At 34.0% G+C, this 23,375-nt stretch overlaps 1 protein-coding gene across 1 annotated transcript in view; it reads left to right on the plus strand.

The window, feature by feature from the left end:
- The window catches only part of LOC111059747, a 75,032-nt gene extending 53,167 nt beyond the window's left edge, over nt 1-21,865 (plus strand). The window contains exons 3-5 of the mRNA XM_039434682.1: nt 6,580-6,709; nt 16,829-16,958; nt 19,317-21,865. Coding sequence (XP_039290616.1) covers nt 6,580-6,709; nt 16,829-16,958; nt 19,317-19,364 — 308 coding nt within the window. The 3' untranslated portion in view covers nt 19,365-21,865. The remainder of the gene's footprint in view (nt 1-6,579; nt 6,710-16,828; nt 16,959-19,316) is intronic.
- Nucleotides 21,866-23,375: the final 1,510 nt, after the last annotated feature.

Here is a 23,375-nt window from a genome sequence, read left to right on the forward strand (position 1 = left end):
TTCAATTTATTCACCAAATTATTGTCTCAATTGTCTCACTATTATTTCCATTCTCTTCTATTCTCCTTCTCTCTTCAAGGCCCAATTCACACAATTGACGTGGCGATGTTATGGCACAGACTTTCCGTCACTTCTACGCCTCTCCTTCTATGAACATAATAATATGGTTCAATGCAAATAGAAATGATGGTATTTTTCCACGCCACTTATTTTGCGTCATTATGTTCATTAAAGATTGGAGAATTGTATTGATAAATGAATAGATGAAAAGTCTGCGCCACGTCACCGCCATGTCACCGCTACGTCCGTACCATCGCCACATCTGTGTGAATCGGGCCTCAGATCTTACTTTTACCTAATTCAATTCTCAACCAACTTTCATCATTCTCACTTTTCCACTGATTTACTTCATTTCTTTTACCATTTTCCACTAAAATGGGAAAACAATTCACATTTTTTTTTCCAATAGTATTCGAGAAAGTATAGATAATTAATTGCTGATGGTTAATTTTATTTGAGAGATCGTTGACTTAACTTTGGAAAATATCAATTATCCAAAATGAGACTACATTGATCCAGAATAGAACAATTTTGACGAATGCTTCAGGGACCTAACTCTGTCCTCAATAGAGGCAATCGATCAGAAAATCTCTTTATTCATTTCTCTCTTAACCTCCCTCCACCCTTCCTCTATACGAAAAAGATATTTTCCTAATATAACAATTTTTGTTCAAGTATGTGGCAAAGTATGTGGACGTCGGGTCCGTCCCAACCTCATCTTTAATATTCGTATGGCTTTTATTGGTGGGTAGTCTCTGACGGAAGTTCCACCTCGCCTGAATCATTTGGATAATAATAATGAATTTATTGTCAAATACAAGAAATATTCTCACAGATAGAAATAATCATGAGGATACAATCGTTTTTGGCGTGCATGGAAAAAGAGGCCTTGAGCTCCAGCCACGAGTTCTAAAAATAAGAAATACATTTTTCAATCTGATAACAGCATTACAAATGATACAATTCTTTTGATGGATGATAATCTATGGATGTTGAATTTTATCAATTATCACCATCATCATCATCTTACGTACAAGGATTAGGTTAATGCCTGTTCCGACTTACAAACAGCTTATTAATATATATATTTAAATTGCAAAATTACGCTATAATATATACAAGTAGTGTATTTATTGCCATCTCTTCCGTGGCCTACCAATAGATCTTTTCCCTGCCGGTTTATAATTCAATATCTGTAGTGGAAGCCTTTCTGCCGGCATTCTTTCCACATGGTCTTTCCACTGCTTCCGGTATTGTGTGACTTTTTCCAACAAGCTGTAAATTCCTAGCTCTGCTCGGATATCATCGTTTCTGATGTGGTCCCTTCTATCGCAGCCCTTGGTTCTCCGGAGGAATCGCATCTCCGCCGCCTGCACTCTACTCTCTAGGGGTTTAGTTGTAACCCACGACTCACTTCTGAGAGGAGGACTGGAGCAGCCATTATTCTATAAAATTTCATTATAGTTTCTCTCCGTGCTTGCTTCCCCAAGGTTCTGCTACTATTGCCACATACCACTTGAAATTTTCCAATCTTTTTCTCGATATCCAAATCTTCACTATAACTGATGTCGCATCCTAAATATGTATATCAATGAAATAAATATGAATCAATGATAATAATAATAATATTTAAGCCGTGAATGGGCCTATCTTTAATAGAGACAATCGATCTGCAACTCTCCACCCATTCATCTCTCTCTTTCCATCACTCACTCATCCACTTTCTCTCTTATCTTCACATCCGGCCCTCGACCGGAACTAGTCTAGGATTATCCTGGGATCAGGAGAATGGCCGCAGACTGCATAAGTTGCCTACTGATTGTGACGTCCACCAAACTAAATCCACTGCACCGACCCAAATGTCTGAATTATTATTATCAACTCACAGCAGTCGGCACTGTGACGATTTGCAATCTATAGTGAAATTCACTTCAAATTGTCAGTTTTGATTGAAGGAGAAGCATTGATTTAACACATAACAAACGTTGACAGTATGAAGTAAATCTCTATATTGTCAGCGTTGGTGGAATGGGAAAGCGTTGATGTTATTCATGAGAGGCACTGACAGTTTTAAGTGGATTTTACTACAGAGTTGCAGCCGAATAATGAATAGCAGTGACAGTGAATAGTGGAATATCAAAATAGAACCAAAATGGCCACCGTATCTGTAAATGAATTTTGGACACAATGCAGCTGTTCCAAGGTCAGCTCTGATTGGTTGGTGGATGCTTCATTCATGAACAGAGAGTCTCTCACTCATGAATAGACAACGCATTTTGAAATAGTAAACATAAATATGCAAGCGAAATATATGCATATAATATTGTTGTTTTGTGAAATATCGAATTGAATAGTTTCATTTACATTGAACACGTGGTACAGTCTCTTATGAAATGTACTCAATTTCAACGATCGGAGTTATTCCATCTCCTCAATAATTTTGTTTCTTTTTTTCCAATATTGATTATCGATTAATTGGTTTAGGCCCAGTTGCAGAATGTCCGGTTGAAAAATTTCAACCGTGATCAATTTCACGAGAACCAATCAGAGAAGGCGTTTTTGAAAAGACGGCTTCTCTGATTGGTTTTTCTTTCAAACAGGGATTAGGCTATTGCCTGTTCCGACTCTCATTCAGCTTGTAATTAGAATAAAAAAAATGATAATAAATGAAAATGTATAAATTAATAAAATCAATATAATCTAATCTATCATCACTATCATCGTAAGCATCACTACAATCTACTGTTTTTATTTTATAATAGATAATGATGATTGCCATCTTTTTCGTGGCCTGCCTATGTCTCTTCTTGGTTATTGTTGCCTATGTTTCTGATTGGTTCTTGTAGAATTAATCACGGTTAAAATTTAACCGGCTGTTGTGCAACCGGCACTTATTCTCTCAAGATGCTTATTGATGCTTGTTGCACAAACCACTGTTTTTATCTGGGAACTTCCTTGAGGTTATATTGAGAAAAACTTATTCATTTCATGTTCATGTTTAAATTAACTATGTTAATGGTATTTCTGTTTTGAAAATTGAACGGTACTATTAATAAAGATAGCAACAACAGATCTAGGCTACAGATCAACTTGTCCTATCGTGAGTGGCCACCCATATCGTACCTCCGTAAATCACGTGGAACATAACGTTAGTGGCCAGCCCAACCAATTTATATAGTGAGGTAGCCCAACCTTCTATAGACGGTAGCTGATACAGGGCTATTGATGTAATACTATTAACTGTTCATTCCAGTTTAAAATAGTAAATTATATTTTATCAAGCAAGAAATTATGTTGAATGAAAAAGACTAAGAAATAGTCAAAAACAACAGATTTAATGATACTTAGAAAGACCGGTTTCGGTTATTACACCATTGCCAATCTCTGATAAACTAAAACTAAATACAAGAGTATTTAACTAACTTACTTTAGTTATTGCCACCCAATTATTTAGGAGCTCTAGACTACACTAAGATTAGGTTGAGAATGTTTCTTTATCCTCATTCCTCAGTACAGCTGATGATGCGTTGGTTAACTACGTGAAACCATGGTTCTTTTTTAAAGTTTTGATAAATTTTTAGTGAAATTTGACAATATCTCTGTTTTTTTATTATGGAGAATTTTCACAACATCACCATCAATTCTACTAATTTTATTAAATACAAGATCAGCAGAATTATGCTGCTCTTTCTGCAGCCTATCTATCTATCTTTCTAAGTATCATTAAATCTGTGGTTTTTGGAAATTTCTTAGTCTTTTTCATTCAATATGAATAATTAGCACAATATCAACTTCTCAACTACACAAAAAAAAAATATATTTTTCAATTGTTTCATAATGAATTTTCATAATTATGATGAAATATTTTGTTTATTAATTATCAATTCTACATTGTTAAAAGACGATCTGGCAACAGAGCTAAGCGAGAAAGAGATAGCGCTATCTGCTTTGTTGAATGATAGTCGAGGATAGCAATACCATTGCTAATCAAACACTGCCATTATAACGTGGACCTCACTGTAGGAACGATGAATTGTAGTGTAGTGCGGGTTGCATATACAGTCTTTCCAAGGAGCTCAATTCTTGAATTTTATTTATTGTAAGCTTGCAATCTAATTATCATTCTCGAATGAAAACATTTATAAAAACACAAAATAGAGGTTATGGTTCCTTGTTCCATTCCGAGCCTCGATGTGTTGACACACTCTTTTCTATGTATAAACACGACATGAAAAAAGTGTGTTAACAAAATAGAGCTATTGATAGCTGAACATTCATCCAAAACCAACTCTCAATTTAACTAGTAGTTCTGTGAACAGTAGACCTCACGCAGTATTCTCATCCACAAGTACCTGATTGAAACTATAGACCTTATGGAAATACAGCAATAGACTGGCTTCTCCACACATCTGTGTAATCACTTGTCAGCTGATTTATGATGAATAATTCTATAGTCTGATTTTTACTCCAATATTGGCGTATGAAGGAGGCTCCTTTTTCCTTTTATATTATCCTTGAGAAGCAAAATTTCCAAAAACCTTGTATATACGTCTACGCGCAATTAAAAAAGGAACATACCTGTCAAATTTCATGAAAATCTATTACCGCGTTTCGCTGTAAATGCGCAACATAAAAACATATAAAACATTCAAACATTTAAACATTAAGAAAAATGCCAAACCGTCGACTTGAATCTTAGACCTCACTTCGCTCGGTCAATTATTCTTTCTCTAATCAAAACAATAATAACCCCTTTAAAAAAGCTTATCATTTTCCAATATCAATTCTTTATTCAATTTCATTCCAATAATCATCACAGTTATACGACCTCAAGCTATCAATAACTAAACGTTCTTCCAAAACGAACATATTTCTCTAGTTTTCGATTGCTCAAAGACTAACAAAGCGGTAGAATTAAATTTTCAAGCTGCCAGATGGTAATTATTAAAACATTTAGCCGGACCCAATTTGTCGGCAGCTACCTTAAGTTGTTCCAACCCGGGCGCCGATTCCCAAAAGGCGTTAGACTCCCACTGAAATGTGTATGGCCTCATTTGAAAACCCTGCTTAGCAATTCCCTCCAGACAACAGTCAGTGTTCTCGTTTCCCTGGCAGTTGCTGCTGCAATATTGCGCCACTCTGCAATGTAATAGTTCCACCAACAATAAATTACACCCTTACACATTCAATTACCTTCAATTTTATAATATAATTTTATTGGTACATGAATATCATCTTCATATTATTATTACTCACATGTAGCAGAGATAAGGGAATATATAGTACTCTGTTCCCTCTGCTTATATCATAGAGAAAAGATAGGATGAATATCATGGTCGTAACATAAGTATAATAAGTATCTAATATGTTTAGTCATGAACATTACCTTAATATCACCTACTTGTAGCAGAGATAAGGGAATCTATAGTGCTCTGTTCTCTCTGCTTATATCATTGAGAAAAGATAGGATAAATATCATTGGTCGTAACATAAGTATAATAAGTATCTAATATGTCTAGTCATAAACAGTACCTTCATATCACTTACTTGCAGCAGAGATAAGGGAATATATAGCACTCTGTTCTCTCTGCTTATATCATCGAGAAAAGATAGGATGAATATCATTGGTCTTAACATAAGTATAATAAGTATCTAATATGTCTAGTCATGAACAGTACCTTCATATCACTTACTTGCAGCAGAGATAAGGGAATATATAGCACTCTGTTCTCTCTGCTTATATTTTTGTCCATTTTACCATGTGAACTATGTGCATAAGTATTACATTAACTTTGTGCAAGTAACTATTATTTTTAAGAAGTGTGGTCCCATAGGATGTCAAATTATCAGTTGATAAATTGTATGGATAAATATAGAATATATTATATTATAATATAATAATTATAAAATCTATAACCATATTACCATAGAGAAATTATAGCATAAGAAAGTATCCCATAGTATAGGGCGTTTTCCAAATTTTACTCTCAATAGTCCTAAAATTTTTTCCCCGTAAAGCTATGTGATGCTGGTAGTCTCAGATACTGTGTCGTTCTTTCACTCTCACCCCAACAAAACAGTAATAATAGACAGTAGACAGATAATAGTAGAGACAATGATCGACCGTAATTGGTTTGAGTTAACAGAAAATCGGTTTGAAATTTGGAACATAAACGACCGATACCATTGGATATCTAAATATACTATCTTTTCTCTAAGCTTGTAGTAAGTATAGAGCTATTTTAAGTAACTATGTTGAGTATTCAATTATGTATTAAATCCACTATGCATGAGTAACGGATTGTGCAGTCTAACAAGATTTCAAATTATCACTTGATAAACTGAATCAATTATATGATTCCATATTATACCTTCATACAGACATCTACATACCATACCTTCATATTGTTCTATAAACTCTATGATACTATGATTCTATCTAATTTCTGATAACTTTTGTACATCCTCAAATCTTTCATATAACTTGTTGAATTAATTTTTTAAATTTCTTTTGTTCAGCTCACGGCAAACGGAACGGGGCAGGAAGCTCGTCGACTAGCAGCGAGGATGCTCAGTGGTTCCTGTCGAGACTAGCACCCCCTCCTGCCGTCCCCCCAGAATGGCTGCCCCAACGTTCAATTGATATCAGGTATGTGTACTTTAAATTCTCATAGTCTCCGTATCTCAAATAGTCCAGTCATCCAACTAAAGAGGATGAGATCTTCAAATTTCTTGATTCTTATTCTCTTCTGTATAACGGAGGTTGTCAATCTCTCTTACAAAACTAGAATATTATCTCTCTATTGCATACTTCACTTTCCATTCTTCATCCTTATTTAAAGAGTTTGACAAATTTACAACAGAACTTGAGTTTGTGGCCTAGGCCCGACTTAACATAAAACTCTAGTGTGCCTTTTGAATGCTTGCTACCATCGGACTCCCAAGTGCTTGGTATCAAACATGCACTGAAAATGCAGTTGGTCCCACCTGTAAACGGTCCCAACTGCGTATCAACATAGCTTCTCACTCTGCCTAGGTGCCAATGTAGCTCTATAGTGAGATTCTTATCTGTCAGTATTCCTTACAAATAACATCAACGCTTCCCATTCAGACAATGCTGACACTTTGAAGTGAATCTCATCATAGGCATCTATAGTAAGTTTCATTTCTTACTGTCAGAATTACTTGTAAATGACATCAACTCTCCATATTCAAACAATGCTGACGGTTTAAAGTGAATGTTTGTTACTACGATCACAATAGTAGCCAGCCATTTACAGACAAAGTACAGCTCGGTCTTCCCACAGTATAGTGGGCTACAACATACCAATGTATTGCGCCTTTACCGCTCAAAGTAGTCCATTTTCCGTTGTTCCAGCCTTTTGACGACAACATTTTGAATCATGGCCCAAAGGCCGGTATCACATCGGGATACAGCATGTATCTACACACGTATTTGTGCCTCATACATATGTGTACCTAGCCTTGCTGTTCTATGCGTAGGCTAACCCACGTGGACAATAGGAGAGTGGATAGTGAGATCCACCTCAAACTGTCAGCATTCCTTGTGTTATAACATCAGTGCTCCCCATTCAACCAATGCTGACAGTCTACACACTACAGTACCCTCAATAATACAATCATGAAGGGACTCCGTTGTCTCCTGACATTTTACAGCTTGATGATTGAATGGGAAGATATTGATGTCAACCATCAATATCAAGCACTGCTCAACAATTTCTGCCTTGATTGTCAGCATCAATATCATAATGTCAACTGATATTGTTGATGAGGAGTTGTTGATGTCAACTAATATTGTTGAAGCACACAAACACTTGACATTCAATTGACTAATAATTTTGTGATTTTCCTCGTGTCTGATGGTCAGAAATCGAGTGTGCTTTATTTCGTGGCATAGGGTTACATAGAGCTATGCATTTCGAGGAATGGAGTATCATTATGGTATGTTTTGTCTTTGATGTTTTGAATCAAGTACCCAAACACTTGATTGAGTGATATTGTTGCTGTCATATTACCTAATGAACTGAGTTAGAAAAATTTGATTTTGCACTTATGAAGTGGATCAAATTGAAACTTGAACCGTGTTCATTTTGTGCATAATTTTCGGGGAAATTCGGTGTTCTGTGGTTTACATGTGTGACCCATAGGTTAGCTTGATAATTTTCAGGAAAATTTGTTTATTGAAGCATCAGTAAACATGTTCTGTGGAACAAGTGTATATGTGGGCCAATGCTATTGATATTATCATCAGTTACTGTGTTGTGACTTAATTGAATCAATGAGGAAAATTCTCTGTGAAACACAGAGAATTCGTGGGATGTATGACTATAGTGAGGTCCACTTTATAATGACAGCATTAAATAAATATTGATTGGTGTGGCTATCCTTGTCTATCATTCAATGAAGCAGATAGCGCTATCCTTTTCTAGTTCCTCAACGTTGCAAGATCATGTTTCAACAATGCAGGAATATTGTTATGATTAATTGACAGAAAATTTGATATCAATTTTGAAAACTTATAATTAAATACGGTAATTGAAGAATATATTCTCTTGCCGAATAAAAAATATATAATCCATTTTAACAAGAAAGAACAGTTAATGTTACTTTAGATTTTCCGGAATCAGCTACTGTATATTTTATAGAAGGTAGTGTCAAGGAGATTCGGCAACGCTGGGGAAAATCCGGTGCTGAAGATTGAAAACTAAATTGTGAAAATCCTATTTTTGTAGCTATTTTTTATTGATACCTGGAATCAAGAAGTACCTAATTGGCTGAAATTGAGTGTAAGATTGATTGGTATCAGTGATGTCACATGATCTAAAGTATAACATTTGAAGGAATTGATCATTGATGGTTATACAGCTGAATATTGATTGGATATTTGACTAGAGAGAGTCGTATTCTTCAATCGATTGGCGGAAGGCAAATTGAGACTAAGCCACGTGACATGATAAGGGGGGTTCCCTTCTTTCATCTTTCTAGTTTGATTTAGTTTCGAAATTATGGAGAATACGAACAGGATGTACATTTCCCGAGGAATGTTATATAACAAGAAGAAATTGTTCGTTTCTGGAAGAAAATACATTTGAAGAAATAGAGGAAATAGGAACTAGCCGGTTTATTTGGGTAACTGAAGGTGGGAAGTGGAGTTTTTGAGTTGGAAATGAAGAAAAACCAATCGTACATGATGTATATTCGATTTTATTCTAATTTTCATCCAGTACAAGTATCTTGTTCAGGCGATTCACTTTATTTTTGCTCAAACATCATCTTCGATCAGACAGAAAACTAGGAACTAGCCGGCTTATTTGGCGAACTGAAGGTGGAAGTGGAGTTTTTGAGTTGGAAAAATTGAAGAAAAACCAATCGTACATGATGTATATTCGATTTTATTCTAATTTTCATCCAGTACAAGTATCTTGTTCAGGCGATTCACTTTATTTTTGCTCAAACATCATCTTCGATCAGACAGAAAAACACAGAGCGGGCGGAGCTAGAGACAAAAATCCGATTTCTAGAGAAACACCTTGAAAAAATGACTGGACATGGTCGGCATCTCAATATTTAGAACAAGAGATGCCTCAATAATTCCCAAGCCTCAAAAAACGAAAAATCTCCAGGGGGGCAGCTCCAGCACTACCTCCATAAACAAAGCCATAGTGCATTCTGGTGACGTCAGCACAGGTAGGGCTCCTACACCAATAAAAATTTGTTGATTTCAGATGATCTATATCAGCTAGTGTTTTTATTTGTGAAGGAGTCCTACCTGTGCTGACGTTAGCATCAACCACCTGTCATGCACTATGGCTTTATTTACGGAGGTAGTGGCTCCAGAGGCCAAAATCTGTTCTCACAGACACTACCTGTTGCATTCGCATATAAAGCTGAGGGGGCGTGGCTAGCATCAGGATCGACGGATTGGGGGAAAACTTCAAATCGGCACTGATTGTCTGAGAAAGTTATCGACTTCACTGGTAAATTTGAAAAATTGGGAAATTACGGACTTATTACTATTGTATCATACAATATTCTGTTTTTAGCTTTGAGCTGATTTATTGAAGTATTTACACTCATCCTTATAGAACAAGATTTTTTTCCCAGCTAGCTTTTACTGAACCCTCATCAATAGATTCCAACACGGACTAATCCATTAGACTCAATTCTCGCCTCTCAGTAAACAATCCACTTATGTAGTGTTGAGTCACTCTCAAATCCAAATCAGAATACAGATGGATTAAATACTGATACAATCCAATAATGTATCATGTACAAAGGAAAGTATAAATTACATTTGACACTTGTCATGTATGATGTTTTCAAATGTGTTTTTTACACTCATACATAATATTCCCTTTGAACACTGAGCAGCACTCAGTTTCTGTATCCATTAGAGCAATGATCACTCATCTCCAATTATTCCGTGGGCTGTTTGAGTTTACAAGCTTCGCCATGTCAATATAAAAAAGGTACTAAGTTATCAGAGCTATTGCTGTCCTGTGTTTGAATCTAACAAGGGAAAACAATTAGCGTTTTTTCTCTTGTATTTGCTATGATTTGACCTGCAGTATCATCAGATTCGATTCGGTTTTGATCAGATCGGATACACGTTGTTTCAGTTTACACGATTTTCCATGTCAATAAGGAAATGCTTTGAAGCCATCATGAATTTGGAACTCATTCCATAGTAGTATTTCATTCTACTGTTTAAATAAACTCTGTAAAGATAACCGCTTAGATGAGTCATAATACATACAGATTATAAGTTCAACAACTCTTCTATTACCTTTATCATGATTTTTTCATAATTGAACAAATAAAAAAATGTGAATGATTTTCAATTTTTATGAAATATTGTAGAAATTGATCAATAGGTGGCATGTTCATAGTAAATCGAGAGATAAAAAAAATGTGTTTCGGTTGTTAACCTTCCGGTAGTCGCGCCCTACTCTATCACACGAGCAGTCGCGTGTTGTATTTTTTACAATATCCAATTTTCCAAGTATTAGGTACTCTGTTTACTGTCAAAACATATTTATTAATTGTATAATTACTTTTTTCATCTTCTTGGATTATTTTACGCCTATGAACATTTGGAAGATTACCATTTCATAGCCCAATAAGGTACATCAAGCAAAGCCTTCAATTTTGTGTTATTGGTTCGTTTACAGTCCCCGTATACAGTTTTTCCCTATCTTATGCCCAATGCGACTTATGCACTGTCGTGACTGAATGGCACCTAAAGACTGAACCATTGCTCCGTTGATACTGCAACTCAGTGGAGTGATGGGGGGAAAGTTTTGGAATGCATAGGTGACTCATTTACTGACACCACCCCATTCAATAGTTTTGTGCAGCAAAATAACTGACACTGTTGTACTTTTTACAACAGCGCGACTGCCGGAAGGTTAATTATCATGAAAGTACAGCAACGGATGAAAAATATACTTTTTTATAGATTACTGCTTCCAACAATATTACAGGCTGAATTTATGGAAAACTGAAGAAATATGTAATTTTATTCTGAGGTCTTCGATGATATTAAGGGTCAAGTCACATGAGGAGTTTTTCATACGAGTCGACAGAGCAGGAAGTTCTCCGATTGGCTGGTTATCAGCTGATTCTCGAACGCCAACCAATCAGCCATCGGTAAGCTTCCTGCTTTGCCGACTCGTCTGAAAAACGTCTCATATGGCTCGGCCCTGAAAGTTTGATAATTTGAAAATGTTCCAAGTTTCACAGTACAGAATAGACTGACTTCCTCATTCAAGATGTATAGCGTGTAATAAAATTTCTTGTGAAATTGAAATTGAATGAAAATAGGTGATACCCAACACCAGAAAATTCAGAGCAAACTAACTTCTAATCATAAATTTTTGTGTAGTTGAAAAGTTGATATTGTGGTAATTATTCATATTAAATAAAAAGACTAAGAAATTGTCAAAAAACACAGATTTTATTGATAGTTAAAAAGACCGGTTTCGGTTGTTACACCTTTGTCAATCTCTATGGTTATGAACTGTTAATAACCTATATTACCAGTTTATAACTGGTTATAAACTGAGGTAATCTCTATGTTTATAAACAGTTTATCAGAGATTGACAATGGTGTAACAACCGATAATCGGTCTCTCTAACTTTCATTTACATCTGTGGTTTTTGAAAAATTTCTTAGTCTTTTTATTTAATTCGAATTATCAATTCAATAGAAACTAATAGGATAGATTTGGGGAATAGACTGTTTCTTCATTCTTGAATATTGTATCAGTTTGCTTCATCCAATAAAAATGAATAAACTTTGGTACATATCAAGGAGCATAATAAACAAGCAATGAATAAGCTTGATATATTTATTGATGAAATGAAAACTATTCCTTAGTAGGTAACTAGGAAGCTGGTAATTACTTATTACATCTCGATTATGATGATGTAAGCCTGTCAGGGATAGATCAATGAACTATCAGTAACCAGCATATTGCACAGGTGAATAGACTGATCTCACTTAGGTATGCAGAAACATGAGTTAAACTTCCATAACTGAAATGTTGGCGTACGCCAACTTAAACCTGAACTATCGCAAACAATAACAATTAACAATTGAGATGATGAAGATGATGTTTCGAATGATGCGAATAATGAAGTTAATGATGATTATAATATGTTGCGAATGATGTGAATAATGATGATGATGACGATGATGCGGATGATGATGATGATGATAATGGATGATGATGATGATGATGGTAATGAAGTTGCGGATGATTTGAATGATGATAATTATGTTGCGAATGATGCAGATGATGTGGATTGATGACGTTGATGATGATGATGATAATATGTTGCGAATGATGTGAATGATGATGATGTTCATGATGATGCGGATGTTAATGATGTGGATGATAATGATGTTGATGTAGTGATTAATCTCTGCAACTTAACGCTCTGTTTGACACCCTCTCATCTCATTACCATAGCGTAGAGAGCTGTATGCAATGAATGAATGGATTTGTATTTGAAACGAATGTTATATCATCTCTATTAATTCATTATTTATTTCAAACAACTGATAAGTGTGACAGCATCTGTTTTGAGGAGAGTAGGCTTCCTATATGATTGACTTCCTATTTCTATTTATTTTATCATTTCATTCATCAGGTCAAATACATCAGAATTTGGTAAGAAAAAACAGGCGCTATCCTAAAAATATCTGTTTTCCTAAATTCAGTTCAATGATGCCTAAAGAGGCTTTACAAAACCTCAACCACTCCACCTACACAAATACACAGGAAACAGATGGAAATTACTGAGTTATTGCATTTATTGAAGAGACTTGAAATGTTGTCAAAAATCCAATTTATTTCGAATCTACTTTATCAAATATAGTGGATTTTTTGACAACATTTCGTCTCTTCAATTATGGAAAGTTCCACAACATCAATATTCATGCTACAAAGTGCATTTATTCAAATACTAATGAATAATTAATTATTATTAAACGGAAATCCAAATAAATTTTCGCTTAATAATAGTAGTTAACTAGTTATTAATAATAATCACAACACAGGAAGTTTACGTGAAGATCAATTATTGTAATTGTATTGGATAAAGCCTGATTGTGTAGGGATTGTGAATAGAGTGCTTGCGTAGCAGCATAGAGATTCTGGGTTCAAAACCTCTCAATACCAAGAGTTTTTTAACCAGATCACTCCCGTGTTATCGGATGGGCACGTTAAACTGTCGGTCTCGGCTGATGTATGACAGTCGTAAGGCCCATTGACGGCTTGAATTATAATATATTCAGGCGGTGGGACCTTCCCGCAAGGACTCCCCACCAACAAAAGCCATACGAATTTACTTTTTTACTTTAGTGTAGGGTAGCTATAAATTGAATTAGTTTTGAATGCTGTCAGTTGTTGTATAACTATCACATATCACTTTGTTATAACATTTGTATTTAATCATATTGTGTGTACTGTATCATATTGTAATACTATATTATTAATTGGTTCCTACTATGATTCCGTCTATAATTTCATCACTCCCTCCTGTTCTTGAGTTATGAGCATTTGAAGATGAGTGATTTTTCTGATCTGAGAGTGAAGGTAAGATTTTATGTTTCAGTGAATAACTCACTCTGTATTGTAGCGAAACGTCCCATATTATAGCACGACACTTGTTAGGTCAACAACTATCCATAGCCCGAGTATTAACCAAATCTGTGACAAATTACATATTCACTAAAGTTGGGTCCACGTTATAATGGCAGTGTTTGATTAGCAAATGTATTGCTATCCTTGTCTATCATTCAACAAAGCGGATAGCGCTATCACTTTCTAGCTTTGCTCTGCTTTCAGACCGTTTTTTAACAATGTTGAAATATAATAATTAATTAACAAAATATTTGATCATGATAATAGAAATTCACTATGAAATCATTGAAAAATATAAATTCCTGCTTGATAAAATATAATTATTTTTAACAAGAAAGAACAGTTGATATTGCATCAATATACCGGTATCAGTTGCCCTCCATAGAAGGCATTGACCAGACAGAGAGGATCGGCAACTGTGTTCTCCTATCTTTCTCCATTGCCATTATTACGTGGACGTCACTTTGATAAATTCCAACAGAATTGTTACTTTTTGTGTTTCTATAGAAAAAGTCACATGGCTTAATAATACACAACAATCTGAAGGTATATATCTCGTGTCTCGAGCTCAAGGCTTCTTTTTCCAGTCACGCCAAAAACTATTGTATTTTAATGATTATTTTAATTGTGAAAATCATCATCATCGTCATGGATTAGGCTTTCCAAGCCTGTTCCGGCGTCCATCTCTTCCTCGGTCTACCAATACTTCTTCTGCCTATTGGCTTGTGGAGTAGGGCATTCAATGGGAAACGGTCTTCAGGCATTCTTAGGATCTGACCAATCTGACCAATTATTTCTATATGTTTTTATCAAACTCAACACTGGTTGGACATCACATTCTCTTCTTATATTTTCATTCCGAATCCGATCCTCTCTTGTGCATCCTTTGACTTGTCTAAGGAATCGCATCTCTGCTTATATACATCTCTGCTGACTGTATTCTTGATTCAAGCTTCCTTGTCAGCACCCTTGCTTCACTTCCGTAAGTCAAAGTGGGTATCGCCATGGCTCTATAAAATTTGATCAAGGTGTTCTTCCGGGCTCTACCTTTAAGGGATGGAGTGATGGCTCCGCATTCCAGGTTGAATTTTGATATCTTTTTTTGGACATCCTTGTCGTAATCATATGTAATGTCGCAGCCTAAATATTTGAAATTTGAAATCTGCTCCAGAATCCTGTCTCCTAATACTATTTTTGATCGTATCGGCCACTTGCCATTAAAAGCCATGATTTTCGTTTTGATTGCCGAAATTTTGATTTTAAAAAGTCGCTTATTATGTTGAGCTTATGCATTGCAATTTGTAGCTTGTCCTCAGATTCCTGTATGATTATTATGTCGTCCGCAAACATTAAATGGTTCATATAAGTGCGGGTAAGAAAAATACCCTTGTCAACGTGTTGCTGCCACATATGCATAAGCTCATCAACATATATATTGAAGAGGGCAGGTTACTCCTTTATTTGTCAGTATTTCTCTGGACAATTCCCCATTTTCCAATGTTATTCTTATGGAAGTATTGTGATATAATGTTTTTATGTTACTGATTAAATGTTTGGGGTATCCATTTGTCATCATGATGTTCCAGAGTAGCTCTCTATCAACATTATCAAATGCTTTCTCCCAGTCTACAAAGGCTATGTGGGTTTCACAATTATGCTCTCTGCGCTTCTCAATTATCATCTTCAATGTGAACACCGCATCAATACAAGATCTTCCTTTCCTGAAACCCATCTGATTCTTCTGTAACAAAGATTCTGTTATACTTTGCAATCTCTTAGCAAGGAGTGAAGCATATAATTTGTATGTTGTATCTAACAGACTTATTCCTCTGTAATTTCCTGGGTTTGATCTATCTCCTTTCTTAAAAATAGAGACTACTTTTGACACCATCCATTCTTGTGGTATTGCATGGGTTTTCCAGCAGGTATTGAATAAATGCAAGAGGCGGAAGTGGAGCATCAATCCTCCATATTTTAAAAGCTCCATATTTATCCCATTGATGCTTGCAGCTTTCCGGTTTTTAGATGCCTTGAGGGCTTCTTGCAGCTCTGTCATGTCAAGTTGGTCTACATGACAAAAAAGACATTCTGGAGGAATAGTTTGTTCCCGTCCTGCAGTGTCATCAAACCATAACTTTTTGTAATGGTCAATCCATTCACTCTCCACCACACAACTTATATTTACTAGCTCTCTATTCGATTTCTGCATCATCCTCATTATAGGCCAGTTCCTGTCTGCCATGTATGTCTTTTTCCACAGTACTAATATATCTCTCCCATGATTTCTGCTGTGCCCTTCTTATTACTGGTTTTGCAACATTCCTGGCTCTATTATACAATATTTTATTTTCATCAGAAGGATTACTCAAATATATCTTATATAATCGTTGTAATTTGTGAAAATATTTCTTGTATTTGTAAATAAATTCATTATTCATATACTTTAAGTTTCAACCGTGTAACTATTATTAACGATAGATAAATTTGAATTTGATATATATAGCGAAACAATCTGATAGAACATCATCTGTTTTATATAATATTATGTTTTCATACTAATACTAATAGTGTGGTAACGTGTGTTTTATTTTGTTAAGGACATCGTCTCAAATGGACGAAGACGACCCGGAATCACCAAATGCCAGAATCGGTGACGACGAACCCAGTCTTCATGAGGAGCCTGAAATCATTGTCATGGAGAGGCCAACAAGACTGTACAAACTGCTGGTACGAAAATATCATACTGTCTCTTGAATTACCCAATGATTTCACTACAATTATTATCAGAATTGAGTATGGAATAAACTTGGATTGATCTTATCTCCGTCTCTGGAGATATATTATGATATAGCGATTCAAGAATTGAATCAAAATTAGGACAAATATACTGATAGGATTCAATTGAATTTTATTTTCATCTATTTCATTTATCCCATCTATTGTATTAATTTCATTCAACTAAGGAATGTCCAGAGATGAAGAATTTTGTAAAATGTCCAGGTATGTCCATGGAAAAACTTTTGATAGCTCTTCATTTTGAAAATTTTTAGTACGAGCCATGGCTTGATTGACTTGATTATCATTGTAGTGTCCATTAATTTTTATTTTTGAATTGTCGCCAACCAACTGAGTACTGCAATCTTGCTGATTGGATTATTGTTATTGATTACTGGGCAACTAAGTTGAACTCAGCTAAGTTTCGTTTTAAGAACAATTCATAAAATAATAAACATCTGTACAAGTTAATCCTAACTATTTACTGTACTTTTATATTTTATAATACTAACTATTATCTGTACAAGTTAATCCTAACTAAAGAGGCCTACTACCTGAATTGAATAAAAAATGGCTTTATTGAAGCCCTGTATTGTAGCGGAACATCTCATATTATTATGGCACGACACTTGTTAGGTCAAGCTCTACCCATAGCCCGAATATCAACCAAATCCGGGAGATTTGCATTTTTCATGAGATCCATGAATATTATAAACATCGTGGATTTTTGCAAAGTGGTCAATAATTTGAATCAAACTCAAACTCTCAGGAATGATAGTACTTGACGAGAGGAATAATAATATGTCATCACATTGGCCAAATTCATTCCTATTCTTGAGTTATAAGCATTTGTAGATGAGTGATTTTTCTGATCTGAGTTTAAAAGAAAGATTGTATGTTTCAGTGAATAACTCACCTTGTATTGTATCGAAGCGTCCTATATCATGACACGACACTTGTTAGGTCAAGCTCTATTCATAGCCCGAATATCAAACAAATCTGGGAGATTTGTATTTTTCATGAAATCCATGAATTTTTGAGTCATCAATCAATCAATCAATCCATCATGGATTTTTGCGAAAATGGTCAAAAATAAAAATCGCTTAAAGTCTCAGGAATGAGGAACTTGACGAGAGAAACAATAATATGTTGAGAGAATATGATTGACCGTTCTCGTCAGGTATATGTGTAGATTTCAGCTCACTATCGACCTTCTATGATTTATCTATAAATCAATGCCTTAAAATGTTTCTTCCATTGCACAGCTGTTTAGTGACATTGTTCTAAACCGTGACTTACTGTTCTGTTCGCATCTTAAAGAAGGCGTAGCTGCTCAGCTAAAGCTTTTCTATTACTTCGACTAGATAACAAAAATATCGGAAGTCATTGATTCTCTTCCATTTGAGTGCTTGAAAAGAAGCCTTTTTGTAGCTGTTGAAAATTTAGATTTCAAACGATTGGTGAGAAATTGGTGTTTCAATGTTCTGTTCTCTAGTGTATGTGGTATTGTCCTATTGAGATCATGTTTCTATAGTATTCCTCGTCGAGACAATCCGGCCTTATAACATAAATCACTTTGAAGATTTTCCAACTGTCGAGCATACCCGCACATTAAATATAATAATTCGTATTTTTATTCAATTAATTTTAAAGGGTACTATAATACTACTTTATAAATACAAGACAGTAGTCCTGAATTCATGCATTTAAATAAGATATGGAAATATAATCGAATATAATAATCATTATAGAATAACATCGAATTTACTTCCTTATTAAGTAAACTGTTTTCTTTATGTTTTGAAGGGTTCAACTAATAGACTCAAAAAGTCTCTAAGAACTTTATTGACCGAGCGAAGGGAGGTCTAAGATTCAAGTCGACGGTTTGTCATTTCTCTTAATGTTCAAATGTTTGAGTGTTTAAATGTTTTTATGTTAGGCATTTACGGCGAAACGCGGTGATAGATTTTCATGTAATTTGACAGGTATGTTCCTTTTTTTAATTGCGCGTCGACGTATATACAAGGTTTTTGGAAATTTTGCATTTCAAGGATAATATAAGAGGAAAAAGGAGCCTCCTTCATACGCCAATATTAGAGTAAAAATCAGACTATAGAATTATTCATCATAAATCAGCTGACAAGTGATTACACAGATGTGTGGAGAAGCCAGTCTGTTGCTGTATTTCCATAAGGTCTATAGTTTCAATCAGGTACTTGTGGATGAGAATACTGCGTGAGGTCTACTGTTCACAGAACTACTAGTGCTCTAAGCAATTAAATAATATTTCATGTATTTATAATGTTACAGAACCGGAATAACGACAAGCGACATTATAAGACTTCATTGAGAGAATAATCTCAGACTCAGATACATCCAACTTCTCAACAGATGAGGACTGCTTTAAATTTAAATTAAAACGTTTTATTGGTAAATTGCGGGTTTTGTTTCAGCTGAGGGGTTCTTTCATCATAGATTTATCAACTTGGAAGTAAATAGCTGAATGGAATTCAAGTGGGAATACATGATTTTGAAAAAAAAATGATTGGAAAGCGTTTGTTTCTGAACAGATTTTAAAAATATAATTGAAAAATGTTTCTAAAACGATTTCTGAATAATGATTTTTGGTATTTTATCTTGATTATTTCAATCTTATTCATTCTACAGTATATTTCCATTTTATATTGGAGAAATTTTTTCATTTATTTTTTTCCTTTTCCATCTTATTATTTTCATTTTCTATATTGGGGAACATGTTAGGCTTGGTCTCATGTACGTTGAAATAATTATGATCGTTTCATGAGAATGATGGTATTTTCTCTATAAGAATCGCAAAACTAATGAAAGCATATTTTTCCAATCATACATCACGATTTTTCATAATTACTGCTCATTTTATATTCACAATTCATCTATGATCAAGAATTCGGGTTTGAGCCTCAAATTTGAACAATATCAATCTGATCCAGTTATGAAATTCTAATATTTCTTATTTCTCCTATGTAGTTTTTACAATCACATTTATGATCAAATCGAACCTGGTTCAGATTCATTGGATATTAGAACCTAGTTTCAATAGTGAAATGGACCTATCAAGTTGACCTAAAGTCTGTGATGGAAATTGAGTTTATATGGAAACTCATACAAAAAAAAAACAGTCTTAGTAAAAAAGTAATTTATGTGATAATGTTAAAAATTAGCTACAACACTGATTGAAAATTCAATTCAGATCAGCTTGAATGATTTCGATAATTTTGTGGAAAGAGTCTCCGGTAGAAAATTGCATTGAGGAATCCATCTGTCATATGAAATGAGACTGCTCCTTGTTTTTCAATTTTCAATAGAATTCTTCCTCAGTTCTTCATCACTAAAAACCTTACTTACTCACATAACTCAAGTGAAATCATTATCCGAGCTGGATGAATTTCATTTATTTGGTAGTGATTAAAGTAACTAAAGCTGCGTTTACACCAAAGTTATTAACAAAATGTTAATTACTCAATCCTTATAGATTCTATTAGATTGAACATAACTCATCATACACATGATGAGCATATGTGTTTGTCAAGTTCCGTTGAATCTAATACAATCTATAAGGATAAAGTTATTAACATTTTGTTAATAACTTTGATGTGAACCCAGCTTAAGTGATTTCCACTTGAAGTTTGCTTCTGTCTGTACAGTTCACTCAGGGCCTATGGTAAACCGTACTCACATTGTCTTGTAAAAAATTCTGTACTGTTGAATTGTTGTGGAAAATAAATATATTGTTGCAACTTAATATAACCTCAGCTGATTCTAGAATGTGTAGTCTCTGTAAGTGTTCTATATACTCACCTTCTGAAGTCAATTAATGAATTGTAAATAATGAAGCCGAAAGTTTGCTCTTCAGGCACCTACGTTTTTTTTTTTTTTAAATGACACGGAAAGTTCGAGTTCAAATGTTTCCTGCTATAGATTGCTTTGAAATTCTTTAAAAAAGAATTTTCCATCTGAGTACTCTGTTCAGAATGATTTCAAATCTGTTCCAAAATATTGTTTATTTGTTTTGTTAGAGTTAAAATAAAAATGAATACAAGAACTGTAATATGATAGGAAATTCAGGTACCGTATGTAATTCTACAAAGAATCTTTAATGTAGTCATTTTCATCTTTAAACTTGATTGTTTTAAATTCAGTAGATATTCGGTGCTTGGCTATTATTCTTGAAACGTCGATTCTTTTCTTGAAATTTTTATAATTTTGGTGAAGGAAATGCCTAAATATTCCTTCCAGGATTGAGAATGTATACTTGGAGAAGCTTTTCTTGTTTTATAGATTAATTTTATGGTTTGTATTGTTCTCAATAGATTCATGAGTATGATTAAAATATTTTGTAAAGCAGAACTCGATAATTTACCACTTCCATTGTATCCAATAAAATTGTATGATTTGTACATAAGTATAAGGTGCAAATTAATATTATAGTTCAGAAAACTTACTTTCTGTTTCAGAATTAATTCTATTATTTCTCTTCTCTCAATATAATCGGAAGTATAAATACCACAAAAAATGATTCAATCTGTAAATAGTAAATATTTGAATATCTCTATCTACTCTATCTTAGAATCCAGCAGGTCAGTTACAGTGGAACTTGAAAATGATGGTTTCATTATCTATAATATAAATTATAAGTTATAATTTATAAGATCGAGCTGGATGAGTATATGAGTATGCATTTCTAAGAAACTTTCGTCTAATTGTAAGTCGTGAGACTTCAATCTAGACAAAAGTATAACAAAATATGTAATGATACCTGGTTGTTCTAACTGGAAGAAATTGTAATTATCTATGAATAATAAAGTTTATTTGTCAATGGTCTTATTGCTGTGATGTGTGGTGTGATCTTTTATGTGTCAGCCCTATTTTCCATCCATCTATTAGTTGCATAAATGTACTTTATTCCCAAGAATTAACTTCAATTATAGAGTACTTGGATTATTACTTGAGTAAGTAATTGAAAGAAATAAGTAAGAATCTACAAGAATTTACAATATAGTGTTTATTTGTAAAATAGAATCATAGTACCTTTTGAAATTAATAAAATAATATATTAAGAATACAAATTATAACAACTATTTTCAGTGTTCAGACCATCGTCAGTGTTCACCTTAGGCTAGGCGCACACCAGTTAGTCAAGACAAGACAAGACATGATCAGACACGTTTAGTCACAAAACATCACATTGTTCCTTATGACGCAATTCATACTGATTAGTCATTCAAATCAAATAAAATTTATTCATCAAAAACAATTACATTACAAATTAGAATAGGCTACTATAACAATTAAAACAATGGCGTTTTATGCATTGAATAATTTCTTAATAGGCAAATATAATTCAATGAATGAATTATACACCCCACTATAAATTATATGTGTTGGGTATAAGTTATTAGTTGCTTGTTGCGTGTTATAATTACTACTTACAAACTTCATTCACTGATATGGGATTAAAGTTTTTTATTATGAAATTAGTGAAAATTTATAATACGAACAAAATTATGAAATTAGAAGATAAATATTAATGTTCTATTAAGGATAATGATAAGAAAGTTAATTTTTAGAAAAATGAAAAAATAGTAAAGGAAAAGAATGAAGAATAAATATAGTTTCAATATTTACAGTCTAACTAAATTTTCACAATTTTCTACTCCATTATCAACTAACCAGGAATATAAACGTTTCTTGAACCTGTGTCTATTGAATTCTTCCCTAATGTAAATTTTTGGTCCCAAATATATGTAGTTTCTTTGCCCAAATGTAGTGTTTATCCTTGGTACTTATAAATTCGTGTTTCTCTGCCTTGTTTGATGTTTATGATCTGCCAGTCTCATGTGTTCGTTGTTTCTCCTCATTCGCGTGATGATAGCCTGGATGTAGAGTTGTCTTACACTCAGTACTTTACTGTCCTTGAAAAGAATGTTCCCCAGCCTATTATTTTTAGTATTCGTTTTTGAAGTTTATAGAGAGGTTCAACATGTATAAAATTCGTAACTCCCCAGATAATTATGACGTATCTTGAAATTGATTGCACTAAAGAAAAATAAACAGTTTTTAATGTCTCATAGTTGAGGATTTTCAATTACATTGTAATTAGACATGCCCTCATGAACAACTTTGTGAAGTATTGTGACTGAATGTTTCTGATCATGTCTTTTCTTGTCTTGACTTGACTTGTCTGTACGCCTAGTCTTAGACACTGAGGATGATCTGAACACTGAAACTAACTGTTATAATTTGTATTCTTAACCTATTATTTTATTAATTTCAAAGGGTACTATAATATTCTATTTTATAAATAGAAGAAAGTATCTCTGAATTCATACA

Source organism: Nilaparvata lugens, chromosome 8 (assembly GCF_014356525.2).
Source record: "Nilaparvata lugens isolate BPH chromosome 8, ASM1435652v1, whole genome shotgun sequence".
Classification (NCBI taxonomy): domain Eukaryota; kingdom Metazoa; phylum Arthropoda; class Insecta; order Hemiptera; family Delphacidae; genus Nilaparvata; species Nilaparvata lugens.